The sequence below is a fragment of the Musa acuminata genome, chromosome BXJ1-10 (genome assembly GCF_036884655.1).
Source record: "Musa acuminata AAA Group cultivar baxijiao chromosome BXJ1-10, Cavendish_Baxijiao_AAA, whole genome shotgun sequence".
Taxonomy (NCBI): domain Eukaryota; kingdom Viridiplantae; phylum Streptophyta; class Magnoliopsida; order Zingiberales; family Musaceae; genus Musa; species Musa acuminata.
This window is the reverse complement of record NC_088336.1, coordinates 17,746,077-17,756,845: the sequence shown is the minus strand read 5'-3', so window position 1 is coordinate 17,756,845 and position 10,769 is coordinate 17,746,077. Positions and strand designations below refer to the sequence as shown.

Sequence of the window (10,769 nt, the reverse complement as noted above, 5' to 3'; positions counted from 1 at the left end):
CATTTTTTATTGAAGTTATTTACTCAGAAAGCTCTACTGGTGTTAATTTGATTTCATTCATTGAAAGTCATTCATTCTTCAGAAAAGCTTCAATGTCGCCCATAATCCAGTTGGCAGCCAACTTTGCATCAGCACCGTTCTCAACAGAAGCATCAAAAAATTATCTTCAACTTGCAGAAAAAATTATCTTTACCTTTGACTTTGAAGCCTTCTGATTTCTCTATATAAATTTCTTCCTCCAAATCACCATGAAGGAAAGCTGTCTTCTTATCTAACTGCTCAACCTCCAAGTCCTGTCTAGCGGCAATACCAAGAGCAACACGAATAGAAGACATTTTAACAATAGGAGAGAAAATCTCTTCAAAGTCAATACCTTTCTTTTGACCAAAGCCTTTCACAATCAATCTAGCTTTGTACTTCGGTTGAGAACAATATTCTTGAGTCTTCAACCTAAAAACCCACTTGTTCTTCAAGGCCTTCATTCCATTTGGTAGCAGCACCAAATCATAAGTGTGGTTCTTTTGAAGAGCATCCATCTCTTCCTGCATAGCAAGTAACCATTTCTCTTTCTGCTCACTTTCAACTGCTTCCTGGTAACTCTCTGGTTCACCTGCATCAGTAAGCATCACATACTCATCTGTAGAGTATCTTTTGGAAGGTTGACGTTGTCTAGAAGATCTTCTCAACTGAGGATCTGTTGGAACTTGCTCTCCTACTTCTTCTTGCTCAACATGTCATGTAGGTAGATCAATATCAGGCTCTACACTATCTTCCTGCACATCTCCCCCATCACCGTGATATACTGGAGGAATAACTGGGTCACAATCTGCTAATCCTTCTGCAGAAGTCTTGGCCGGTGTCTTCTTCTTCAAATCTTCAAAGGTTTGATCCTCAAAGAAGACTACATCTTTGCTTCTAAACACCTTCTGCTTTTCTGGATCCCAAAGCCTGTAACCAAAATGATCATGTGAGTAGCCAAGAAAAATACATTCTTTAGTCTTACCATCCAGCTTGGACCTCTCATTGTCTGGAATATGTGCAAATGCACGACAACCAAACACTCTCAAATACTTGTAGGAAACATCTTTCCCTGACCATACATGCTCTGCAACATCACCATCGAATGTTGTACATGGTGATAAGTTGATCACATCAACTACAGTCCTCAAAGCCTCATCCCAAAACCTTTTGGGTAGCTTGGCCTGTGAAAGCATACATCTGATCTTTTCCATGATGGTGCAGTTCATCCTCTCTGTAATTATGCTGAGGTGTACCAGAAACTGTCATCTCATGTTGGATCCCATGTGACCTGCAATAGTCATTAAACAATCCTATATACTCACCACAATTATCTGATCTTATGTATTTCAATTTCCTTTCTATCTCCCTTTCAACCCTGGCATGAAACTCTTTGAAGACATTAATCACTTGATCTTTAGTCTTCAAAGCATAGACCCAAACTTTCTTGGAAAAATCATCTATAAAAGTGACAAAATAAAGTGCACCACTTATACCAAGAACATCAACAGATCCACTATGAGTTTTTGTCCTCAAAGGACCACATACATCTGTATAAACACGGTCTAAGACATGCATTTTTTAGACAAAGCAGCACAAGCAAATGAAACTCTATGTTGTTTACCTGCTAAACAATCAATACAAGGGTTCAGATGTATACCTCTGAGGTATGGTAATACCTCTCTCTTAGAAATAGCTTGCAGCCCCTTCTCGCTCATGTGTCCCAGTCGCCTATGCCACAACTCCATGCTGAAGTCTTTTTCTGTAGCATTTAACTGCTCACCATAAACTTTAGCCTGCAACCTGTACAAAGTATGACATTTCTTTCCATTAGCTATAACAAGAGAACCCTTACTGATCTTCCATTGCCCTTTGTGAAATCTGCTATCATAGTTTTCATCATCTATCCTTCCAACTGAAATTAGATTCAGCCTCAAGTTAACCACATGCCTCACATCCTTAAGCACAAACTTGCAGCCAAGGTTGGTCTTTAAATGGATATCACCCATGCCTCTGATGTCTGCTGTACCATAGTTGCCCATCTTGATAATACCAAAGTTTCCAGACCTATATGTAGCAAAAAACTCCCTCCGTGGTGTAGCATGATAAGAAGCACCTGTGTCAATCATCCACTCAAGATCCTGACACACACAAGAAAAAATATCATCAGAAGGAGATAAAATCAAATAATCACCACCCTGCATTGTAGCTGTGATATTATCTTTTGACTCTATAGATTCCACTTCTTTTCCCTTTTTCTTTCTCTTCTTAGGTTGCTTATATTGGTTCTTGTAATGTCCTTTCTCACCACAATTATAGCAAACAATATCTTTTCTTGATCTTGACTTGCTTCTACCCATGCGTGAACTGCTTCTAGACTTTGACCTTCCTCTGTTCTCTGAGATAAATGCCTGTGAATCATTCTGAGATGTTGCCGAACTCTTTTTCTCAACTCCTCATTCAACAAACTGCTTGTTACTTGACTCATAGTGACAACACCATCTGACGCAGAATTACTGAGAGAAACCACTAGTATCTCCCAACTTTCTAGTAATGAACTGAGAAGTAACAATGCCTGTAACTCATCATCAAGAGACATTTTCATAGAGGATAACTAATTAGTAATACCTTTCATTTCATTCAAATGTTCAGCAATAGAAGCACCTTCTCTATATTTTAGGTTCACAAGTTTTTTTATCAAAAAAGCTTTGTTGCCAGCTGTTTTTCTTTCATAGAGACTTTTCAACTTTTTCCAAAAAGAATATGCAGAAATTTCAGTAGAAACATGGTAAAAGACACTATCATCAAGCCACTATCGAAGAAATCCAATTGTTTTTCGATCTAACCTCTTCCACTCATCATCTGTCATAGTTGTGGGTTTTGCACTATCCCCCTGTAAAGGTCCATACAAATCTTTATAGTACAAAAGATCTTCCATTCTTGGTTTCCATATCATCCAATTGTTTCCATTCAAACTAATCATGCAAGAAACATTACTGGCCTAATGTTCAAATACAAAAATTAAATCACCAAAACCCCTTTTTGCTCTGATACCAGTTGATAGGGATATAAACAAGAATAACCTTTGTATATGAACAAATACTAGACGACCATAATACGCAGCGGAATTAAATGGAAGCACAATCAAACAGAACACCAAGATATACGTGGAAAACCCCTCCAATGTGAAGAGTAAAAACCACGGGGCAAACTAGAGATAATCCACTATGAGAATAATGAATATATAAATCTCAATCTCTTGCCCTAAACCCTAGCAACAATCTCAAGAGAATAACTGGGATACAAGGATCACGTCACTGCTCACAATATCTAAAACCTCCCCAAGTAATCACAGCAAGAGTCTACTATAGATTTGATCTAACCTGAGATAGAACACTGCTAGATGATTGAGAACAATCTCTCTACGTTGTCCTTGTCTTCTTCCCTTTCTTTCTCTTCCTTTTCTACCTTGTTTACCTCCTTTTCTTTGGAATCTCGTGGCTGTTTCCTTCTCTCACGTTGCCGCCCTATTTATGCCTTTTTCTGCCTCCAAAACGCAGCCACCACATCCCCCTAATGTTAATTAGGGTTAGGTTAAAAGGGGGTGAGCTGTGGGCTGCCCAAGCTCACTATGGGCCGAATTTGTGGGCTGCCAGCCCAACAGCTTGAACTGATGCCTCTTTCAGAGTGCTAGTGGTGCTCTCTGCTTAGGCATTGTTGCGAGTCTTTGAAGCTTACAATGTGCGAAAAAGAGCACTACTGGTCCTGATAAACAAAGCTGATTGGTTGAGGAAAATATGGTTGGTTCTAATTCCTCCATGATATATCAAAGCCATCATCACCCCTTGATCGCCAGATATATTTAGCCCACCACCAACAAAAAGCTTCAAGCAAGCATCCCACCTAAAGAAAGCAAGAAAAATCCGAGAAAATTCTAAGCAAGTGAATAGCTTCAGAAAAATGCCAAGCATCCCTCTATGTTATATATGTGTTTAATATAGAATTGAAGAATAGATTGTGAAAGAGATGAATTTTATTCATTGAGGTAATAATTGTTTATACAAGTTTTGATAGAGAGATTTTGGTCGATTAATCACTCAAATCACACATCAGTTATTCAAATATACGATTGATCCTTAATTATAGATTGATCGACGATATAAGGAAGCATGAATGCTATTCAATGTGTGTCTTTATCATGATCTTCTATCATGCTCTCGTAAAATTGAGCTTCTATGAAGGATGTTAATATTGGACCAATGAAATTGAATATATTATGGGCGAGAGACTTTGTTGAGGAAGTCTACTAATTGAATATCTTGTGGGCGAGAGACTTTTTGATAGCACACATGTATCATGATTTATAAAAGAATGAGATGGTAAATGATGATATCATGCAAAATTGTGAATGACAATTAAGCCAAGAAAGGAACATTTCCTATGGTTTACGAGAAATGTTACTTCTTTGACTTTAACATTTGGTGGCTTGTGACTTTGGGGTATACCGATTAACCAAGGAACAAAAAACCACACTTAGAGGCCAATATTTCCTATGGTTGACGGAAATGTTACTTCTTTGAATTTAACATCTCAAATTAATGCCGCCTTCATCTCCACTCATCTAAATTTGTCACAGTGCATGACGAGGTTTGATGCCTTTCTTATCAACCAGTTCGTGCCACTCAAACTCGATTAGCTCTTCCAACAAGAATGCAGAACCCAATCAGATGACTTGCAAGCTAAACCCGAGTTCAAGAATGGCAGCAGCAGTTGCCATCGAGATCTTGATTGCAGCAACCGAAATGGTCTCACCGTGTTCCTACCTCGGTTGACTTTCAACACCAAGTGCACATGGTATTCTTGGATTTCTTCTCCTTTGACGGATCGAAGAACCCGTTTTCCAGTGCCTACTTGTCTTCTAAAAATGCCAAACCCAAGAATCCAAAAGCAGAAATGCTAATAAAATACAGCATTCTCTCACATGCATGCACCTGAGGGAGTGTTCCCTCGTAAATCTCGGGCTGTGTTTGCTTCGTCCTTCATCCTTCAGCCACCAACACAAACACCTTCACACGAACCCTATAAATATCAGCAGTCCATTCATCAAGCTCTCCAACACCTCCACCGAGTGTATTGGTTTCAGTAGAGGCTGCGGTGCTTTCATGGCTCAGCTCAGGAGCTTCATCGTTCTCCTCCTCGTGGTCGTCTTCGACGACCTTGTGTCGTATGGGGAAGCAGCATACAACATTGCCGATTACGGCGCCAAGTCAGATGGCCGGACCGACTCGACCAAGTCGCTGCTCGCTGCATGGGAAGCGGCCTGCGGCTCGGCGGGGTCGGCCACCATGTACGTGCCGGCCGGGGACTTCTTGGTCGGCCAAGCCACCTTCGCTGGCCCATGCAGCAGCAGCAAGATCACCGTCCAGATCGACGGGACGCTCGTCTCGCCGTCCGATCTCGGCGGGCCTGGCGACTGGCTCGTGTTCCACCACGTCGAGGGCGTGTCGGTGTACGGCGGGACCGTCGACGGCCGCGGATCCTCCCTCTGGGCCTGCAAGGCCGCCGGACGTAGCTGCGCCGCCGGAGCCTCGGTGAGCTAATCATGTTACACTCGCAATCTACTTCGAATGATAAATGATAAAGATGAATCGATCGTCTTCTGCCTATGCAGTCGCTAACGTTCAGGAACTCGAAGGACATCACGATCAGCGGGCTGACATCGACGGACAGCGAGCTATACCACATCGTGATCGACGGCTGCGATGGCGTGACAGTGAAGAACGTCAAGATCACGGCACCGGGGAACAGCCCCAACACCGACGGCATCCACGTCCAAGGGTCGAGCCACGTGACGATTACCGGGGCCAGCATCAAGACCGGCGACGACTGCATCTCCGTCGGGCCCGGCACCACTAACCTGTGGATCGAACAGGTGGCGTGCGGCCCAGGCCACGGCATAAGGTAAATAAGCACTGCAAGCAGAAACCAGTGTACCATTAGCTGAGACGAAGCTGACCTGATGCGGTGGCCACAGCATCGGGAGCCTGGGGAAGGAGTACGACGAGGAGGGGGTGGAGAACGTGACGGTGAACACGGCGGTGTTCACGGGGACGGAGAATGGGCTGCGGATAAAGACATGGGGGAGGCCGAGCCAGGGGTTCGTGAAGGGGGTGGTGTTCGAGCACGCCGTGATGCAGAACGTCCAAAACCCCATCATCATCGACCAGAACTACTGCCCCGGCGACAGAGGATGCCCCGACCAGGTGAGTTGACCATCGCTATCGCCATCGCCATCGCCATCACCTACCTCTGCATATGTTTCATCAGTTGAAGAAAAAAGGAAATAAGAGAGGAACAACGACGACATGAGTCGTGTTAAGCTAACCGTCTTTCCCCACAGAGTTCCGGCGTCAGGATCAGTGGCGTGACGTACAATGACATTCATGGATCGTCTGCATCGGAAGTGGCGGTCAACTTCGACTGCAGCGCCAGCAACCCCTGCACCGGAATCGGGTTACAGGACATCAAGCTCACCTACGGGAACACGGCGGCGGAATCATCCTGTAAGCACGCCGATGGCACCGCCTCCGGCTTCATCGTGCCGCCAAGTTGTCTATGATGGCGAACTCCGGTTGCAGCATTACCACGCAGCTCATACATAACAGTTGTAGCACTACATGTAGACGACTCAGACACAGATGGCTACTTGGATGACATAATTTAATGCATACATCAATATATATGCTCACTTGTTCACCAAAATTACAATATCTGATGTTAAAGGAAGGCTTCAGATTAAGCAGCACAGAAAATATTCTCCTATAAAAGCAAAAAAAAAAAGGAGGGTACATTAAGCTCGGATTCGGCATCTAATTGTTTCTGAAGCATACTCCTGGATCCACAGTAGAAGAAATCTGAAATTAAGGTTAAACAGTTTTCATTAAACCAATATGAGCTTGCCAAATCATCTTAAGACCTCACCAATTAGCAAGACATTAACATGTAAATTCTAAGAAAATGCATGTTGTAAGACTTCAAAAGGAAAACGTGTTGAGGCAATGCCCGGGGTAAACATCATACTATTGTAAACATAGACCATGAAAATGCATCTGTCGATGCGTTGGTCGTCTAAACATTTACAGCACCAAGGCTTCAAAAGGAAAAAGAAGATTTTGGGCCACCATTTATACTAACAAAATAGATATAAATAGTTGATGGATGTACTCTCACCTATTTGTGGACAAAAAATGAATCAACCTCATTGTTTTTTGTATTCTAATATGTATAAATAGGAGAGGAAACATTTAATGTATTGAAGCATTTTTCTTATCTTCAATAAAGCTTCTTCAGTAATTGTTCTTATCTTCTATTCTTTTCGTCACGAAATTAATGCGAGAAGATGGGCACGACAGATAAATACTAATTCATCAAGCTTTTCATCTTTTGTCAGTTCCCTTCATTTAATTTATCAGCGAGGATTTTGTTCAAAACCGAGGTTAAAACTTTAAAACCGTATTCAAGACAGAGGTTTTCAACCGAGAATTACAGCAATTTGAACAAGAAATCACAAATGATATACAAAGTTTCGCAATGTACACATCTATCTTGTTTTTTAATGTTTCAGCAATGCTAGTATTTTAGCAGTTATTTTTCAAATCAAAAAGTTGTTTCGTGTATAATCACAAATCGTAAGTTATCACTTGTTATTTAACAAAAAAAAAAAAAAAACTCTTAAACAGAGTTGAAGACGTACATGTCAGAAGTTGATGTAAAAGGAGACGGTTGCATGCATTAATCGAGCTAATACATGGATTTCAAAAGTATCCCTTTAAACCAATATTTATAAGGCCTATCACATGTCCAGACACACGTCTCATTGCATGTGGAACACAGTTTTTTACTTGAAATAATTGTTAGAACATGCCTAGCACTCATCCTCGTCTACTACTACATAAGAAGCAAAAAAATCTAAAATGGAAACAATTAAAGGTCTACTACAGACAATTGAAAATAAAAACAAATTGTGTAACTGCTTACAATAAAAAAAAAAAGCATTAACAAGCGCTATCTGTTCAGAATTACTAGAACTCAAATGTGTAAAGCAACTTTACCACATCTAATAGTTTCGGTGCTTAAAATCCTGAAGAGACTAAGAAATAATAGACTTAGTTATCATTTGGTTGATAACCAGATGCATATGCACGGACTACATCATCTCTCTTTAATATTGAGAAGAACAAAGATTTCCAAAATCATATAAGCTCCTTAGTTGGATTGTGTGGCATACACAAAAACTACACGTGCTAAGTGCATCACTTGTTTCAGTGACTCACTATTTAAGGCATGAAAATATGTCAAAATATACAGAAAAGATCACTTGTTTCAGTGACTCACTATTTAAGGCATGAAAATATGTAAAAATATGCAGAAAAGAAGCTTAGAAGTTAACTGGAATTGTTCGCATCAGTAAATTATCTAATGTTATCATGCATCTGAACAGAAGTGTAAAAGGCATGAAAATATGTCAAAATATGCAAAAAAGAAGCTTAGAAGTTAACTGGAATTGTTCGCATCAGTAAATTATCTAATGTTATCATGCATCTGAACAGAAATGTAAAAGGCATGAAAATATGTCAAAATATGCAGAAAAGAAGCTTAGAAGTTAACTAGAATTGTTCGCATCAGTAAATTATCTAATGTTATCATGCATCTGAACAGAAGTGTAAAAGGCATGAAAATATGTCAAAATATGCAAAAAAGAAGCTTAGAAGTTAACTGGAATTGTTCCCATCAGTAAATTATCTAATGTTATCATGCATCTGAACAGAAATGTAAAAGGCATGAAAATATGTCAAAATATGCAGAAAAGAAGCTTAGAAGTTAACTAGAATTATTCGCATCAGTAAATTATCTAATGTTATCATGCATCTGAACAGAAGTGTAAAAGGCATGAAAATATGTCAAAAAAGAAGCTTAGAAGTTAACTGGAATTGTTCGCATCAGTAAATTATCTAATGTTATCATGCATCTGAACAGAAATATAAAAGGCATGAAAATATGTCAAAATATGCAGAAAAGAAGCTTAGAAGTTAACTGGAATTGTTCGCATCAGTAAATTATCTAATGTTATCATGCATCTGAACAGAAGTGTAAAAGGCATGAAAATATGTCAAAATATGCAGAAAAGAAGCTTAGAAGTTAACTAGAATTGTTCGCATTAGTAAATTATCTAATGTTATCATGCATCTGAACAGAAGTGTAAAAGGCATGAAAATATGTCAAAATATGCAGAAAAGAAGCTTAGAAGTTAACTGGAATTGTTCGCATCAGTAAACCAATATGAGCTTGCCAAATCATCGTAAGACCTCACCAATTAGTAAGACATTAACATGTAAATTCTAAGAAAATGCATGTCGTAAGACTTCAAAAGGAAAACGTGTTGAGGCAATGCCCGGAGTAAACATCAGACTATTGTAAACATAGACCATGAAAATGCATCCGTCGATGCGTTGGTCGTCTAAACATTTACAGCGCTGAGGCTTCAAAAGGAAAAAGAAGATTTTGGGCCACCATTTATACTAACAAAATAGATATAAATAGTTGATGGATGTACTCTCACCTATTTGTGGACAAAAAATGAATCAACCTCATTGCTTTTTATATTCTAATCTGTATAAATAGGAGACGGAAAATGTTAATGTATTGAAGAATTTTTCATTTCTTCAATAAAGCTTCTTCACTTCTTCAATAAAGCTTCTTCAGTAATTATTTTTATTTTCTATTCTTTTCATCACTTGTGTCACGAAACTAATGCGAGAAGACGGGCACGACAGACAAATACTAATTCATCAAGCTTTTCAACTTTTGTCAGTTCCCTCCATTTAATTTATCAGCGAGGATTTTGTTCAAAACCAATATATTTGCCTTGCCCTTGGACTCCTTCATTACCTGGAGAACCAGAGTTTAAAACTTTAAAACCATATTCAAGACAGAGGTTTTCAACCGAGAATTACAGCAATTTGAACAAGAAAACACAAATGATATACAAAGTTTCGCAAGGTACACATCTATCTTGTTTTTTTAATGTTTCAGCAGTGCTAGTACTTTAGCAGTTATTTTTCAAATCAAAAAGTTGTTTCGAGTATAATCACAAATCGTAAGTTATCACTTGTTATTTAACAAAAAAAAAAACTCTTAAACAGAGTTGAAGACGTACATGTCAGAAGTTGATGTAAAAGGAGACGGCTGCATGCATTAATCGAGCTAATACATGGATTTCAAAAGTATCCCTTTAAACCAATATTTATAAGGCCTATCACATGTCCAGACACAGTCTCATTGCATGTGGAACACATTTTTTGACTTGAAATAATTGTTAGAACATGCCTAGCACTCATCCTCGTCTACTACTACATATGAAGCAAAAAAATCTAAAATGGAAACAATTAAAGGTCTACTACAGACAATTGAAAATAAAAACAAATTGTGTAACTGCTTACAATAAAAAAACAAAAGCATTAACAAGCGCTATTTGTTCAGAATTACTAGAACTCAAATGTGTAAAGCAACTTTACCACATCTAATAGTTTCGTTGTTTAAAATCCTGAAGAGACTAAGAAATACTAGACTTAGTTATCATTTGGTTGATAACCAGATGCATATGCACGGACTACATCATCTCTCTTTAATATTGAGAAGAACAATGATTTCCAAAATCATATAAGCTCCTTAGTTGGATTGTGGGGCATACA

At 39.3% G+C, this 10,769-nt stretch overlaps 1 protein-coding gene across 1 annotated transcript; it reads left to right on the top strand.

The window, feature by feature from the left end:
• Positions 1-4,934: 4,934 nt before the first annotated feature.
• LOC135594911 (polygalacturonase-like) lies at positions 4,935-6,926 on the top strand. Its single transcript, XM_065085417.1, has 4 exons — positions 4,935-5,609; positions 5,690-5,979; positions 6,053-6,281; positions 6,419-6,926. Exons 1-4 carry the CDS (start codon positions 5,004-5,006, stop codon positions 6,635-6,637), a joined length of 1,344 nt encoding a protein of 447 aa, XP_064941489.1. The 5' UTR covers positions 4,935-5,003; the 3' UTR covers positions 6,638-6,926.
• Positions 6,927-10,769: the final 3,843 nt, after the last annotated feature.